Consider the following 18,269-nt stretch of genomic DNA (forward strand, 5'->3'; position numbering starts at 1 on the left):
GTTTACTGGGTGGGTGTGTTTGTTCCATCTCTGTGACGGAGACTGCCTGGGTGCAGTGCCTGCAACTCCTGGGGTAGGTACTGAGCTTTGGGGTTTGCACCAGACACCCCTCACATGCCGACTCGTCCTCCTGGAAGGGTCAAAGAGCAAGTTTTCAGGCATTATCTGCAATTGTCAGGTTCCTGTGCTCCCAAGAGAATCTCTTGTTCACATAAAACATCTTCAAGCAGCCTGACGCCTTACCTGATTTCCTTTGATAGGGAAAGAGGAAAAGATCGATCCTAAGAAGTGCATCCCTCAGGATGCATGGGAGGCACAGGGAACTCCTGAATGGTTTTATTTTCTCTTATGTGCACAGAATAAGTGAGCATCTAGTCACTGATGGAGGCATGGCTGGAATCCCTTAAAGTCAGTAGAACTGAACTTCACAATAGTAATTGGCAAGATGTTCATGAGCTCCCAAAGCTTCCCTGTAAAAAAATTACACTTTTATCTACAGATAAGAAGGGAAAGAGAGATTAAACCACTGAGAACTACTAAGAGCACAACAGCATTAGCGTGGACCCATGGGTGAAATCAACAGCCAGTCTAATCTTGGGGAAAAAAAACCCCAACATTTACTTCATGCAGTTCCTCCGATTCACACCAGATGAGCACATCTCTTACATGACAGATTACACAGAGCTAATCCTGTGTCTCTCTACAGCAGCAAGATAAACAGCACTGCGGTTTTCTCATAACCAGTGTTGTACTATAATATATTGTGCTCAAAATGCAGCCCCTACAGCACAGAAAAAGGGGTTGCTGCAAAATTTCCCTTTTGCAAATTGATTTCCTTCCTAGGGGAAAAGAAAAAGAAGAAAAATATATTAAATAGCTAAAATACTTGAAAATGTATTTCTGATTACTAGGAATAAGACTCGGGTCTGCTACAGCCTTTTTAGCTCTGCTCTAGCTGTTGCTTTGTTGAAGTGTGAGTTGGGTTCACCATATCGGGGCAGGCAGGTCCAAGCTGGGGTCCCATGGAGGCTGCAGAGCACCATCTGTCGAGTGTCTTCAGCATCACCCATGTTTTGAGGAGGCCAAACTTCCCCCTCAGAAGACTGAGCATCTTAAGCAAGCTACCCACCCATGCAAGTGCCTTATAGCACTGGCAGTCCACCACCTGCTTAATAGGGAAGAAATTGTTTGCAATGAGGGTGATAGAATACTGGCACAGGTGGCCCAGAGAGGTGGTGGATGCCCCATCCCAAGACCAGGCTGGATGTGGTTCTGAGCAACCTGATTTAGTTGAAGATGTTCCTGCTCATTCCAGGGGCTTGGACTAAATAAGCTTTGAAGGTCCCTTCCAACTCTAACTATTCTACGATTCTAAGTGCTGTTCATTTTCGAGAGAAACCTCAGACAGGCATTTTTGTTCTCACTGACGAAAGGTAACAACTAGAACAAAATATGAGTGGCCATAGGACTGCTGAAACAGCATCTTCAAGAGCCCTTGCAGAGAAAGGACAACCCGTGCTGGGGATCAGGCATCCTACAGTGACTTGGACCAACGGAGGCAACATCACACAGTCAGCACCACTGGAGCTACCCCAGCTACTACTCCCAGCCACTGCAGTCACTTTGCAGGCTTGGGCTTTCGTGCCAGATTGGAGAAGTGCAGAGCTGCTGACAGCCAAGCCCTGCTCTGCAATTTGTTCTGGTTGGTTGGTTTCGCAGTGCTCAGGGTACTGTCACAGCAAGCAACATAAGATTAAATAACTGCACTGGCATCTCCCATGCTTACTGCATGGATGGAGGTGGAACTTGGTGCTTTGGTTCCTTGGTTGGAAGTAATGAGATAGTACTGCAACCCCCTTCCCAAACCGTCTCTCATCCTTGCTGATGTGTGCATCATCCTTCATGGTAAAGCTGCTAGGACCTGTATGAAAATGGAACCTTCAGCAGGTTCACACACAGCTCGCAGGTTAAGAAGCTGATTTGGTTTTAAACCCTGGGGGCTGCTTGAGTCTCAGTGTGGACACACGTCCATAGAAAGAAGGAGCATCTCACAGAGCTCATGTGCAAGTCCTTGTTTTCCCACACCTCCATCACTAGCCTTTTGCACTTTAAAACACATCCTTTAAAACAGCACACAGGCACAGAGCAAGCAGGCTTTTTTCTTTTCTTTCAGTGTCACTGATTGCTCTTAATGTGTGAGTGAATTGTTACACTGCATCCCAGTGTCCCTGAACTGAATGATAAATGCCACAGCAGAATGAAGATATGAGAGATGACCAACTGCAAGCAGAAAGAGAGCAGGAACTTGAAAAATCTATTACTGCCCAAGGTGAAAAGAGAAGCAATCAGAGGGTATAGAAAGTGAAACTCTGATGCTGTCTTCCCAGGCCACAGCAATAAGAAGACTTTGTACAGCCAGAGCATCTGCACTAAAATCAGCATCAGAATAACCTTACTGTTAATTTTGGTGTTGAACATTGATATGAAGCTTGATTTTCACTTTGACCTTCTTCATTAGCACATCAAAGCATAAGGAAACTACTCGCCATTATATTGTGACCCTGAAATCCAAGGAAGGGACATTTAAGTCAGCAAAAACCTACAGCGGGCGGAAAGGCATGAGAGTTAATAAAAATATCCAGGGGGAAGACGATTGCTTCTAAAGAGCATTTCCAATGATCATCTCATTATCTGCAAGGCTTGCACTGTGGTGACACACCTTGTCATTCCTTGCAAGACTTGGGACCAAGCTGTGATGACAGCTACATTTTTGATCCTTTGTTGTTGAAACCAGAGGCCCTGGGGAGGAGGTACAGCACAAGGCCAGGTTTGATGGACTCAGCTCTAGCTCCCTACAGAACCAGCTCAGCTGCACCTGCGGAGGAACAGCAGATCCCAGGCAGCTCCTGATGAGGTCGAGGGGATGCAGAGAGGTTTACAAGCTTGGACTGTGGGCTGCCAGGGGCATCACAGTGGTGTGGGAACAGCCACACAAAGGGAACCAGGGGGCATGCTGAAAAGACCAACAATCTCTGGTCTAAAGGCCATAGTGGTGGATGTTTTCCTGAAGTTTTATTCCAATTCTTTGCACAAGATGCAGGACAGAAGAAAACAAGGTATTATTTCAAAATCTATATGAAATAACCCATGGCCCTCAGGGTGCAAACCAGCAACTTCAGCGGAGCTCAGACACTTTAGGAGTGCTGCCCAGGTTCCTGCCTCCCCCACTGGATGGTCCAGCAGCTGGTTGGAGATGGGACCAGACTGCCAGTGTGACCTGCTACAGCCCTCCCTGCTCCAGCTAAAGGTTTGCTGTGGCAGCCAGGCCGGTGCCAAAGCCCACAGCAACCTGCATAGGGACAGTTTTCTCCTCTTTGGAAAAATAAAGAGCAAATTAAAGCTGCCTGCTGTGCAAGCACACATGGGCCAGAGAGGTGGTGGATGCACCATCCCTGGAGACCTTCAAGGCCAGGCCGGATGTGGTTCTGGGCAGCCTGATCTAGTTGAAGGTGTCCCTGCTCATTGCAGGGGGTTGGACTAGATGACCTTTGAAGGTCCCTTCCAACCCAAGCTATTCTGTGATTCTATGGCTTTGCAGTATGCAGCAGGACCACGTGGATCAGCTGGGAAAATGTTTTCATAAGCACAGGCTATTTACTCTCAGCTTTTCCCTTGGCTCACGTTGTTTAGCACTGCTATTTTCAGCTTTCCAACCATCCCTACAAGGACAAATTACATCCCTACGGAAACTGACATGAGCATACAGCAGCTTGACCCAGGTGCCAAAGCACCTTTTTCCACAATAGTGAACAAGCAAATACATTTTCTCACTTCCAGAAAAGCACTACTCACTCCAGCTGCTGAAGCAAACACAGTCTGCCATCTGCTTTATGGTATTGTTTCCTTCAGCTACAGCCACTGCTGCTGGCCCATGGCAGGAGGGCAAGTCCCAGTGGCCACTGAGAATGATTAGAAACTGTCATTTTCTTCTTCAATAGCAGAGGTTGCTCCCTCCCAACTCGACTGACAAAGCAGCACATGTAGGGATACAGAGAGAAAAGCAAGAAATCTGAAGAGGGGCTTTTTACAAGGGCCTGTAGAGACAGGACAAGGGGGAATGGCTTTAACCTGACAGAGGGGAGATTGAGATGAGAAATTAGGAAGAAATTCTTCTCTGTGAGGGTGATGAGGCCCTGGCACAGGGTGCCCAGAGAAGCTGTGGCTGCCCCATCCCTGACAGTGTTCAAGGCCAGGTTGGACGGGGCTTGGAGCAACCTGGTCTAGTGGAAGGTGTCCCTGCCTGTGGCAGGGGGTTGGAACTGGATGAGATTTAAGGACCCTTCCAACCCAAACCATTCTGTGATTCTATGATATTCACCCCCGCCTCACCTCATGCAAAGAGCAAAAAGCACTGCTTATAGCTGAAGACACACATACATGAAATGTAGGAATGCCAGGTGCTCCCTTGTGTAGAGGAGCAGTGCAGGCACCTGGCAGGAGTAGGGAAAGGCTGCTAGCACAGGAGACGAATAAGAACATTGGAGATGCAACTGCAAACAAGGCTTTTTTTCAGCAAACAGGCAGCATCAAGAGGCAAGTTCTACCTGCAAGGGTTGTAGCCATCTCACAGAGACGGCAGCACCTCTCCCACTGTTTTTAAGGCTTCAGGCTCCTCTGGCCACTTGTTTTGCTTGTTCTCAGGTCAGAAAGATGCAAAGCATTCAATGCATGGACCTCATGCTACTTTGGATGCACAGCAGCCAACCACTCCTCCTTGTTTTTTCAAACAAATCTGTCACACTGCAGGATAATAAGGCCAAATGTCACACTGTTTTTTAGCCACAGAAATCTCTCAGCCTACATACTGGTTTTATATATGAAAACTCATTAAATGCAATGAAAACCAGTTTAAACTACCATCCTAATCTTCCACCAAAACAGATCAAACTGCTCACACAGTCCCAGACCTCAGCTGAGCTGCAAAAGCACCATCTCCTCCAGCAGAGCAATGAGCTCTCACACAGGCTTCCCTAAATCCAGAAAATTAAGACCATGAGCACTTCCAGTCACTTACAGAGTGGTTATCAACCCAAAACAGCTACATCCACTGAGAGCTGGTGCAAAGTCATTATGTACAACAAAGCCCAGGCCAGTAACATGGTTGTGAGCAGGTATCCAGTTCTCTGAGGCTTGAAAGTCTCCTCCAGCCAGCTTCAGTGCATCTGCCAGTAGGCAAGGGCTTGTTTTATGTCATGTTCCTGCCATTTCTGATTCCAAAACTACCTCAGCTCCAGTGGAGCAGAAGTGATCAAAGGAAGATAATTCCTTCACTATTTGATCATGTCTGCTCTTTTCTTTCACCCCATCTAATACAGTTTTCTTCACAAAGTGCCTTCCAGAGGAACAGTAACAGCACAGACTAAAACCACCACCCCTGCAGTAAGCATTCAGTGCCAAGCCTTCTTAAGTCAATGAACAAAGAGAAACTTGCACCTCCATTCAAGGCTGACAGTAAGCGGTCTCACCACTCCTCAAACAGCGAATTACTTTGTTCTAAAGCTTTGACAACCTTTGCATCCAATTGGTACAGCTCTGTAATATCCAGACAAGTTCTGGAACTGCTCCCATCTCATAAGTACTTTTTTGAGGGAAAAGCTAAATTTGAACTAGCAAAAATAGCCATCCTCCTGCTCACATGAAATCACACTACCTGTAACCCAGTTTGCAAGCAGCAGTGACATATGGAGACTAAACTCTGTCTGATCCTCTCTTGCCTATACCCAGCAGCTGCAGTGAGGGGGGAAAGTGTAGTGCAGAAAATAGTTGAAAAGATAAGGTTTAAAATCCTATTAACTTTTACCTTTCTTTCTTTCTTGTGAGTGCTGAAAGGCGTGAGAAAAACTGAATCCTTTCTGTTTCAAGTGTGTAACACTCTTTTTGAAGCATAGAGGAAAAAGTGCTGCCCAGAGCTGGTCCTGTCAAGGTACCAGCTGCATCACTCCCAAGCAATGCACACAAGTAGTGCTTCCACTCTCTAATGGGCAAATCTGGTTACACAGGAGCAGCCCTATCAGCATCCAACTGCAACACAAAGAAACAAAAGCAGCCTTTCCTCAGCATACTGCAGACATGCAGTACTGATGCACTGCGCCCAGAGCGGAAATAGTGGGACACAAAGATTGGAAACTAAGCCACTGAATGAAACTAGCAACCAGGTTCAAAGCAAAGTCATGGTCCCTCTTGCAGGAGGCAGCTCAGTGAGGCATAACTTGGCTAAGTGTGTTGTAGACATTGGAAGCTCACGCAGTGTCTAGGGGAAAACAGAGAAGCTCCTGGAAGAGAAAACCACCGACAGTTTTATGCCTGTTCCCATGGTAGGAGCAGGAAATCAGGCAAGGGGCATCTCTGATCAAACCACAGATATCTCACAGCACATGTAGGAAGCAGCTGCTCTAAGTATCAGCCATTGCAGTCCCTTACAAGAACTGCCTTTTTCTAGCGACAGTTAAAGCACTTTGATCCAATACAAACTGTGTGTCACTGCAGGATTTGATGCTCTAAATTGATTCTCATTGTCTATTTTATGTGTAATTCTGATAGCTTGCTTGAATCAACTGAATTTGCAAAACCAGCTACATTTTTCATTACTTTATGTAACAGATTTTTCCATTCACACACTTTTCCAGACACAGCTACTGAATACATGCATCAACTGTGCTGTTTGTAAATGCAAGTCTATTTTTGTCTTTACAAGCAGAATGCATTCTAATTTAAAAGACCAGAAAAATGTTATGCAGAACCCAAACCCCTCAAACAAGCCTTTTTCTTCTCTTGAGAAGTAGATCTAGTATGTCCAAGTTCTAGTTCAATGACAAACAAATGTTACCCAACAGCAAGTTGGACATCACACCTCTTTTATTACTATAGCTGAAATGTTTAAAGGCAAACCACTGCAACACATTAATCCCCAATACAATCCCTGTAACACAGCTTTAACAGCAGCACTGCTGTCCCCAGCACACACCCACTGATACAATCTCTGAACACAGCAAGAGTTTGCATAGCATCTTCAGCTTGATTTTATTCCTAAAATCTCATGCAATAAACACCTTTTCCCATTAATCTTTCAATACTGACAGTTTTAAATATAGGTAAAGCATTTGTGAGCTACAATTTAAAATGCTAAATTTCAAGGAGAATATAAACTCGTATCTGCATGCTTTCAAACTGTCTCAGTGTGATAAGCCCATTAGATAAAAATCACAGAATGGTTTGGGTTGGAAGAGACCTTAAAAGACCATCTAGTTCCAACCCCCTGCCACAGGAACGTGTTCTTTCTTCGCAGATAAACCTCTGACATCATAACCAACTCAGAAGTTCCAGTTAAACTAAATTCACCCCAACCTTTGCTATACTACAAATTCACCAAAATACGCAAGAGTTGTCACCACTCAGGCATGAAGAGCAGGTCTGTAGTATATTTGACTAGAGCACTGCCATCCACAGAGCCAACAAAAAAATCCCTCCTCTCCCCAACCTCCATGCAAATGCACATACAAAAATCTTATAACAAATTACATTGTTTTTCTCTAATGGAGCACTAACATAGCATTAATAAAACTTAATGAATTCTATCATACAAAAGAGAACCGTGGTACAGGACACAGATTTTGAGTGTGTATGGTTCGTTTTCAAGGCTGTGTTAGTTACGTGCCATCTCAATGGCCATACTTTCTAGCACACTTTCCTGATAAAGCATTATGCATTTTTTGTTTGTACAGTCAGTAATTCTCTCAATACTGAAAAAGCATTTTATTGAAAACTTCTAAAAGGGCACAGTGATCCAAACTAAAGCAGAAATCTGGCACAAGACGTGCTCAGAATTTTTTACAAAATAATTACAATCCAAGGAAAAGAAAAGCCTACATAAATCAGTACAAGTATCATAAAGCATAAAAGTTACAGCACAAGAAAATGATAGTTCTTGCAACGTAAAACATGCTTCAAGAGCTGTATCCTGTTCTCACACCTTTCATGATGTAACTTTTGTTCGGGAAATGATTTCATTCACAAAACTGTTGTTCTTTGCCAACACATCATTTCTCAGCTGTTTCAGCTTGATTTTGATGTCTTCTTCTGACATATCTGTCAGGGGCAATGCTTTCACTTCACAAAGAAAATCCTGAATTATCTTTTCACCTTCCTGAAATGGAGGAAAGAGAAGGAAAAGAAAATAGGATGTTCAGATTGCAAGCAGGATTCTTCCAAATTCTGTAAAGATCCAAGTATATTCATCACCAGAAACTTTTTTGTAGGCAAAAACCATGGTTATTTTTGCACATCCAATCATGTTCTCAACACCAGAACAATCCAGTTATACTGGTATCAGGAGTTCATTCCCCTTTCAATCCATGAGCAAAAGGCATCAGTTGATCAGTAGAAATAGAGTATTTAACAGTGATACCTCCTATGTGTATTCCACATTTAACTCCGGTGTGCAACTGCACTAGGTGAGGGTTGCTAGCAATAATATAGCCATATTCCACAAACTAGTTGCTTTTTGGAGGAACTGTAAATCAAAACCAATGTTTCAATATGCAAAATGCAAGAACAAATTGTAACCAAGCAACTGGAGAGTGGCCGTCACCAAGGAGAACAGATGATAATTAAGCTTTATGCATATGCTTTTACACAAACAGGCAAAGTGGAGCTTCTAAACAATCTGAACTGAATAGGAAGAACAAATATTTCAATGAACAGTATTCAGGATCCCTGTATTAGAAACAGTTTGCCCAGAATACAGAATTTTGTCCTATCCTCTGCATTTTGCATTTCAGACCACCACTACAAAGTTTTGTTTTATCATTTAAAACTAAAGCAGTGTGCTTTCAGTGCAGAAATCTCCACAGAACTTGGAAATGTGATAGCACACTTTTCCCTCTAAACACGATGTTAGCAAAGCCAGAAACATCTAAAGCTGTGCCATTCTGTTGCCTAGAGAGTTTATGAAATATTATGTATTACTGAAATATCCAAGAAAAAACCCACACTGCTGTATTTGTCAGAAGTGTTTGCCACATTAATTTAATTTACACCAATTTATGACCACACAGCCAGATCCACTAATCTAAAAAATACTATACCACGATACCTAGCAATCTAGCAAATGAAGGGTAATAGTGGAGCCACTGAGGTATTTGGATGGGGAACCTACTGGCACTAAAACATAGGACAAACCAGAGATCACTCATCCACAACATCAGATTCACTTACTGAACCAGAACAAATGCAGCAGACCTCTGAAACTGAAAATCAAGTTAACAGGTAACAGCCTCTGTCTAAAACAAAGGCTTTTTAAATGCAGAAAGTGCTTTGGATATGGGCTAACACTTCAAGGCTTCCATATACTGGAGCATTACCAAGACTACCGTGGAGATAAACGAGTTACAAGGCTGAAGTTTCAGGCCAACTGCTGGGACACAGAACTAAGATCTTTAACCAGATTTATATGCCTGCAGCAAGGAGGACCTGACTATTGGCACTAAGCAAGGCAAGTCATAAAGCAGCACATGCATTTTCTAGGAGGCTGCAACAGATATCACTGTAAGGACTCTTAAGCCAGCAAGACGACAACACAGGCTATTCTGAAAAGGCTTTCTGCAAGCTACTGCTTTCCTTTACGCTACCTGCTAATGAAGCTGCTTTTAAGAGAAAGCGAAGGGAGAAGAGAATAAACTATTTTGCTTGGGCTACTCCAGCTAGACAAGTTTAAAAAGCATTCCTGATAGCAAACCTCTCTCTCTTTGCAGAATTTCTTGGCTGGTGGTTCTCCTTCAGATTCCCTGGACTTGCCAATGTTTTGAAACTCTTCCAGTTCCAATGCTTTCTCTCTTGCACTTTCTATCACATGTTTTGGGAAAGCTGCCAACTCTGCTACATGTATTCCAAAACTCTGGTCACAAACACCTGGATACAGAGAAAAAAACAACAGTAAAGAATTCACATGAGATAATATGGCTACACAGATTATATGACCAAACTTGTAATAGTTCTCTGTTCTGAAGAATTAAATGCATGACATGGTTTGGTTCTCCCAGCAGTTTCTCATTTAATTTTGGACTACAGGGTCTAAAGAATATGCTGTTATTTAATTAAGCTCTCTCCGAACAGTAATTGCAGAACTCCAAAAGTGATTCAAGAAAAAAGGGAAAACTCTTCAGGCAGAAAGAATTTCCCTCTAGTATTTGAATGAAACTGAATAATGCTTTTTATTAAAGTACTTCAGCACAGCCTGTAGAATATAGTATATTAAAAATTATGTGAATTACATTTCTCACGTTTTTCTATATTTGAGTATTTGATATATACATTCACACATGCAAAATGCTGCATTCTCAATCATTCTCATCCTCCTTTGCATCAGCACCACTTAACTCCTCAGTCTCCAGGAGTCATCTTTAATTATATCAAAACCTTTCAACTTTAACTTCAGATTTACTTCAATTAATACACTTTATAATATTTGGTTGAGGAAGAAAAGTTCTTATAACTGCTCAAATTATACCAATTATACATAGTCACATAAAAATTTTCACTTCAGTATCAAAAGTCCTCTGACACAATCTGCCAACTCCATTCATCTCCATTACCATAATTCTGATTGGCCACCCACAAATATTACCACATGCTTTTAATTCCGGTCTCCAGCAAGGAGGTACAAATAACATATGGAAAATTATTCTTAACTAATCATCTATTAAATATTGGGTAACTAAAGAATAAGTGAAGGAAAATTTTGCATTTAGACTTTTTCTGTTTTATTAACCTTGCGATCTCTCAGGATTCTTAAAGAAAAACAACATTTTTAAGCAGAAATTGGACCTCAGATTGATTTTATATTAAAAACACACACCTCCCCAGACACTAACTCAGGTGTCTGCTCAAAGAATCCTGAGCAGAGGTATAGAGAACAGTACTTTCTGTGTCTCCTCTTCCAGTTGTCCTACAACATTCTTGAAGCATGAAGACAGGGACGAAAATACTATGAGTTCCTTGTAAAACATGCATGACATTTCAAATGATGCAAAACACTTGTTTCAAAAAGCCAGCTGTATCTGAGCTGTCCATACTTACATCCTTGCCTGAACCACATAACCCTTCCAAAAGGGAAAGGGCACAACACTACATGCAAAGACTTGAGTGAAAGACATCCAATTTGAGATGAGGTATTTTAAGATGAAGATTTCATAATGTTGTATCTATCTCATTTGACAGAAGTTTAAGTAGGTAGATACAAACTACTGTGCCTCTATGCCCAACAGCACTTCCAAGAAAACAGAGTGAATTGAAAGACACTGCATGTACAAAGAAAAGATGTGCATGACCGAAAATAGCAAAACCGATTGAAGAAAAATATTAAACCAGGCTTATAGAGTTTTTACTAGGACCAGAATGGATGAGTTAATACTGGTTGAATATATATATATAAAAAAAGGAGGACATGGAGGGTGTTAAAGAAAGAATTCACCCAGCTATCTGGGGGGTTTAATTGTAAGTTTTGCTACTCCAAAGGATTTAGAAGACAAAGAGTTTAGAATTAGGGTATATTATTTCCATGCCCAATCTAAGCACTCAAAATAAGGCACTTAAATGAAGATGGCTTGTTTGAAGATACTGTACTGCATCTCTCACTGCAATGAAAACACTCAGTTTCAATGTATGCTTGCAGCAATTTATGACTACACTTGTCTTCAGTTCCCAGTCATATTTAAAGCATTGATTTCAGCAAGGCACTCAGGGCTTTGAACCTTCACTTGGTGGAAGGAACTCAATATGTGCTGGAGAAAATGGGAGAGAGTAACCTACAAAAGAACCACAGACACTGCCTATCCGCTGGAACAAGCTGGGTACCAGGGCCACAGAACTTTGGACTAATACTCAGAAGCAAAGCCTAGGCATTGCCTAGAATAAATGCATGAACAAAAGGAGAACAAAGGTCATTTCTAAGAAAGAAAAGTCAAGGACACAAGAATTAAAAGAAATAAGACTGTGGCAGCTGGAGACATTCTAACTAGCTTTAAGCAGACTCTCAGCAAAGCCAGAAGAGAGCAGCGCTTCCAAGTCATGCTTTGACTCCCCTTGTCCAGAGCAGCCTTCTAGCTTTACAGAAAAGTACCCAAAACCTAATTGTAAGACTATAGCCATAGGGGAATACACAATTACAAGTGGTTATAAAGTACTCAAAGGGCAACAAATGAAATAATTTCATAGATTTTAAACCAGAAGAAATGAGTAAGAAACAGTCAATTAGTAATGTCATGGGAGTAAAACTAGCACAGTGCCAGCTGAATGAGACTCATATCATGATATGATAAAAACTCATTATCTATAGACACTTAATAGTATGGTGATAGCCTGTGAAGATAATAAAAATTATCTTTAAAAGCATAATAGTAAAATTTAATAACTGGACAGCATATGACATTCATTTCAGAACAATATATGCCAGAAGAAATGAACTGACAAGTCCCAAATTGGCTAAAGAAATCAGGAAATACTGGAGAGAGTTCCAGGATAACACACACAGAATATGCACTGATTATGAAATGCTGAGCTATTAGGATGAACTCGCCAAGTGAAAGAAAGTATTTGGTAGTGGCAACATGAAAAAACAGCTTTTAAAAGGAGGAATGAATTTTAGCGATTGTACCTGTAAGATGAAACCTGAAAATAAAAATATAAGAAAACCTCAGATTCCATGACTTGACATACGAGACAAAGTTTAACACCTTAGCCTTAATAAGGATGATTATATTTAGTAATTGTTTTAATAAAGATAGTAGCCTAATTCCTCAAATGCTTATTCCTTATTTGAGACAAAACCATTCCACAAGGTAAGTTGTTGATCAGATCCAGTACCGCCAGTGTTCTATAGTAATTACGTTCTATCGCTCTGAGTGTCACCTAACTCACTCCTTCCTTGTGGAGCTCAGGAAAGGAAATTAAAAAGATATTCCAAAGTGAAAACATGGTGTAATTGTATTCTGCCCACATTTTAAATCAAAATCTCAGACTAGAGGTTGGCAACCTGAACAAAATGGTCTTATGGGAACAACGAAATAGAGTTTACAAACAAAGCAGAATGCCATAAATGACCACACCTTGTAAGCCACAGTTACACAGCCCTGCTTTATTTTGCACAAATACAGGCTCCCACTGAAGGGAGAAAGAACAAAAGATTGGGGATATAGAGAAGCAGGAAGAAGCACTAACTGCGGCTAACAGAGGGGTTTATGCCTAATTAGAAATTTATCTGATTTATTACCAAAAGGAATAACTGGCTCCACTAGAGAATTTTAAATACATCCGACCTATCTTACACTAACAAAATAGGCTACTTGTTGGTTTACTATTATGCCATTTGCTAAAAACATGTGATTTTGTCTATATTCAACTACTGCATAAATTGGGCAACATCTTTCTTCAATGATCAAACCTTGTTACAATGAAATAGACATTACTAAAAACTGTCAGCACATAAAAGTTGTACTAATTTCTTTTAAAAGAACAACTTAAGGAACATAAACCTTTTCTGTCAGCAGGTTAAAATATCTGATTTTGGAAAACAGAAAATAACCTTTTGGAGCCCTTCTCTCTGCTCTTTAAGAAACAAAAAGGGACCAACCTCAAAAGCATCAACTTGAGTGGCAGAAATAACCTAGAAATCTTAAATAATCAACAACAGCACCAACTGTGTTCACACATGGAGAGAGCTCCTGCCATACACATGGTCTATAGACAGAGGAGAATACGTCTATTATGAACCCTAACACTGAAGTGAAACATGAAAATTCTCTTTTTCATTAAGATTTCTTCCTCTCTTAGGGTGAAATTAAGTTACCCTGCTCACCATTTACAGTCTTACCTTCCTTGACACGATAAAGCATCGTCAGTGTGTTGTCACTGGTCAGAGCAGTAACATGTAGGTTATTTACTGTTGGCACTTGGTCAGCAAGAGCTGTCAGTTCATGAAAATGTGTAGCAAACATACAGAAAGCACAGATTTTGCTAGCAATGTATTCTGAAATAGCCCATGCCAAGCCAAAGCCATCGTAGGTAGAAGTTCCTCTTCCCAGCTCATCAATGATTATCAGGGAGTTTTCAGATGCTGTCCTAGAAGCACAAGAGCATTTTACGATGTTTGAGAACAGCATGAACTCTGGATATTGGAATACCACAAGTTATGTTGCAGAGGCACAGCATAGAAGAGGCTAAAGAGGTTTTGTATTTACATAACAACATATGAATGAAGCACATAGTGTCTCACAGGGCTTTTCAAACTAGTTTCTTTGCCCCATTTAGACTTCGGCCTCCTGGTAGCAGCTCTATATGACCACTGAAATAAACAGAAGGCTACTTCAAGAACTTATGAGCCTGCTAAAAATTACTTGAGATCCTCCACTAGAGATCCTACATAAAAGGAAATCTTAAATGCATCTTTCTTATAGCACCTCCTTTCCCCATTAACCCCAACCAACAAAATCATGTAAGCACAGGTCTTACCTGAGGATTGAAGCAGTCTCTAACATTTCAGCCATAAAAGTAGACACGCCTTTCAGCTGGCTGTCTCCAGCTCCCACCCGAGCCAGGATACAATCCACAATGGTTACTTCTGCAGCATCGCATGGTACAAAACACCCAATCTGGGTCATGAGGACAATCACCCCTGTCTGTCGGATGTAGGTTGATTTTCCCCCCATGTTTGGGCCTAAATAAGGAATTTTGCAAATGAATTTAAGCAATGTCATCTTTTTCAATTCAGCAGTTCTTTAAAAAGGAAAACAAGCTCTAAATTAAAACAAAGAACATTTAAACTTATTACTCTCTGCCAGGAAGGAGAAGCAGACTTGTCTAACAGGTGCAACAAGTAGCTCCACTACTAATAATGCTTACTTGTATGTCTTACCGAATGCTGCTTTTTCAAAAGAAGGGTGAATAAAGAACATTAGGGGCCTTCATAAGTCTTGGGGCTTTTCAGAAGTATAAGCAAGCATTTAACACACATGTCCATACCTAAAACTAATAAGCTTGAAGTTCGAAGTCATCAGTATTGCGGCTTAAGAGAATGAAAATAATCTGCTTTCACCTCAAACAACAATTACAATTTGTCTGTAAAAATGAAATAGCTTAATTACAGGTCGGGTACAAACTAATGGGTGATTTAAATTACAATCTAAAGTGTTTCTGAATCAGCAAAAGCAAATATTAATCAGTTAATTTTAACTGAAGTACAAATGAAATAAAAAAATATTTTCCAGAAAACTGATCATTAAACCCAACCTCACACTTCTGCTGACCAGAAAAAAAGCATATTACCATGCATTTATTCAGATTTTTAGTTTTTCTTTTTGATTGTACGAGAAGTGTTCATTAATCATCCTCTAATTTCCAGTCTTTGCTACTCAGAAGGTATGTCAAGGACATCTGGATGGGAATTAACATTCAATTAAATCTATAAACACTAAAAAATGTTTTCCTGTGTGGTTAAATTACCTTAATTACACTAGAGAATAGGGGAAAAAGGGTACAGTCATTGAAACATGTTTTGCATTTAAAATTGACTTAAATATAAAACAAAAAAAACCTTAACAAAGAGGCTGCTTAAAATCTTGCCTACAGAAGGTGTCTATGAGGCTACAGTACAATTACTGTCTAGTGGAATTTCCAAATCACTTAAGTAGGTTCAAGTTCTCCAGCTCCTGAGGTTGCCTATCTTGTGGAGTTACACTCACTAAGGCAAAGAATACATACATTAAGGAAGAACTAGTTTCTTATTTTCTACTGTTCTAGCAGCTTCTCTCTTCTTCCCAAATGACTATGTCTAAATTAGCAATCACTTGCTCCAAACAGTGCACTATAACATCGTAACTACTAATTCCATGATTATTAGTTTGGAAGATGAGAAATATGTCTGTATAGGTATAAACATAAAAGAATATCCACTATCAAAGGAAATGTTTCACAAGAACATTGTGGACAGCTTCTCTTCTTAATATAACAAACCACAATAGCTTTCACTACCCTCCCTTATTTCCCAAGCTAAATCTTATACCTTATACTTGCTGGCTACTCACTCTTTGTTGATTAAAGAAATTGTTTTCACAGTTCTAATGGATTGTTGGTTTGTTTGCTTGCTGTTGGATTGGTTTTTTTAAAGACATCATTATTGGAAATAACAAATGAAAAAGAGAACAGAAACATTTACCAGTAATAATGTGGAACATCTGCTTGCCCTTCTCAAATGTAACATCATTGGGGATGAAGGCCACCTCATCTTGTACTTCAATGCAAGGATGCCTGGCACCTTTCAGCACAATCCTTCCTTGTCCCTTTTCCAGAATGACAGGACGGACATAGGGCACTGGTGCTCCATTTGACACATGAGCAAAACTGACAATTGCATCTAGTTGGGCTATCACATCATTCATCATCTGTATTGGTTCTGCATAACCTGGTTTTGATTAGACACACCAATTGAACAGTTAGAATTTTCTTTTGTTCCTGCCAACAGATATCTTGAAGCCTATATTGAGCCCATAAAATTAATTCATTTGCATTAAAAGTCAATTTTGTTCAAGACAGCAGTCATCCTCTGGGAGAGCCTAAGATGTAATCCTGAAGTTTCCCTGCTTTGACTACAAAGGGGACTTCTTCAGACCGAAAAAAGGAAGAGGTGAGGCTATGCTGATTGTTTTGCCTTAACACTAGACAATGAGAAATAGCTTATGTTAGTACAGGAGGGCAAATGCTCACATGGAAAGATGGCTGGAAATCCACTAAGTTTCCTTCCTCAATAATACACAGTATTTTGATGCTCATGCAAGCAAAGACAATAGAGAGATAGCACTGACAATTCAGACACAGCAACCTTTCATGTTGATGTAAATGATGGTATGGAGAGGTGAGATACAGTGCCCATGAGACCAGACAACTGTCCAAGGTGGCCCAGCAGCCCCAGTACCAGTTCTTAAGTGCTGGTGTTTGGGTTTTTTCAGTGAAAGGGATGATGGACAGGAGTCTATAGAGGTAAACCATCTAACACCTGCAAAGGCAATGCATGTGTCAGAAGAGGTGAGCAGTGACCTGCAGAAAGAGTCCTATCTGTACAAAGTACACCTACTGTTCTAACACCGTCTCTTGAACTGGCTAGGTATAGGTCATTAAGAGGACTTGGACACTTTAATTCAAGAATTACAGACATAATCCAGTCTTTTCCATTAAATTAGCTTCACCTGGGGAAGAAAAATTATTTTTAAATACACATTTACATTTTTAAGTCTATGACTGCACACCACAGAAGCTTTAAACAGCAGCAAAAGACTTCATTAAACATACTGGGTATTTATAGAAGATACAGTGAAGCTAATCCCATTATATAATACCCAATTAGCTTTTTGCTTTCAACATAAATATAAAAGCCTTAGCATGCCACATACAAAAAAAACCACTTAAAAATTAACAGGATATTAAAAAAAAAAAAAAATCTAGCAAGCTAGTGATTTTGCAATATACTGGCAAATTCCTTAGCATGACAAGAGGCCAAAGCTTATGAAGACTTCCACTGTAGCTTAATACACACTCAAACATATTTAATATTCATTAGTGCTTTCACTTTCCACTTCTCTCTTTGAAGAGATTTCAAAGATCTAGATTTGTTCTGCTAGAACTAGCGCCTTTGGGAGAGGTGATATGTAAATCCTGGGAATCCTCCAGACCAAATTCCCCAATGTCTCTTCTCCTTTTGGTGAAGGATTATAAAGAATGTCCTGTAAGTAGGCAATCTTAGAGCAAAATATATGGAAATTAAATTAGGAAAACAATAATCTTTTGTTGAACCATATAAGCAATGACTAACTTGATCTTACACTGCATATCAGTGTTAGCTCTTCACCATCTTTCAGAGACTTCAGGTCCCACTCCCTCAGTTCTCTGTTGTCTTTCACCTCTTCTGCCTTCTACTCAGTCTACCATTTGGGTGGACATGCCCACAGTCAGGGTGGTAGGTGGATGAGGATAGATGTGGCCTTTATGAGTATATTTTTATTCCTTTTATGGGATTAGCATCTGCATACACGCTATCATGGCATATTTATAGCAACTTCAGGAAATGGGCTGACCATAGAAGACAATGTATTTTAAACTTTCACCAACTGTCTAAAAGCCAAACCTCATTTTTCACACTAATTCTTTGGGGAATGTTACAGTCCTCC

General features: G+C 40.5%; 1 protein-coding gene across 1 annotated transcript in view; it reads right to left on the reverse strand.

Moving 5' to 3' along the window:
- Positions 1-6,956: 6,956 nt before the first annotated feature.
- Positions 6,957-18,269, reverse strand: part of MSH2 (mutS homolog 2) — a 50,211-nt gene continuing 38,898 nt past the window's right edge. Inside the window, exons 12-16 of the mRNA XM_080615581.1 lie at positions 16,265-16,510; positions 14,563-14,767; positions 13,925-14,172; positions 9,794-9,966; positions 6,957-8,203 (exon numbers count right to left, since the gene is read on the reverse strand). Coding sequence (XP_080471707.1) covers positions 8,033-8,203; positions 9,794-9,966; positions 13,925-14,172; positions 14,563-14,767; positions 16,265-16,510 — 1,043 coding nt within the window. The 3' untranslated portion in view covers positions 6,957-8,032. The remainder of the gene's footprint in view (positions 8,204-9,793; positions 9,967-13,924; positions 14,173-14,562; positions 14,768-16,264; positions 16,511-18,269) is intronic.

Source organism: Psittacula echo, assembly GCF_963264785.1.
Source record: "Psittacula echo genome assembly, chromosome: 4".
NCBI classification, from domain to species: Eukaryota; Metazoa; Chordata; class Aves; order Psittaciformes; family Psittacidae; genus Psittacula; species Psittacula echo.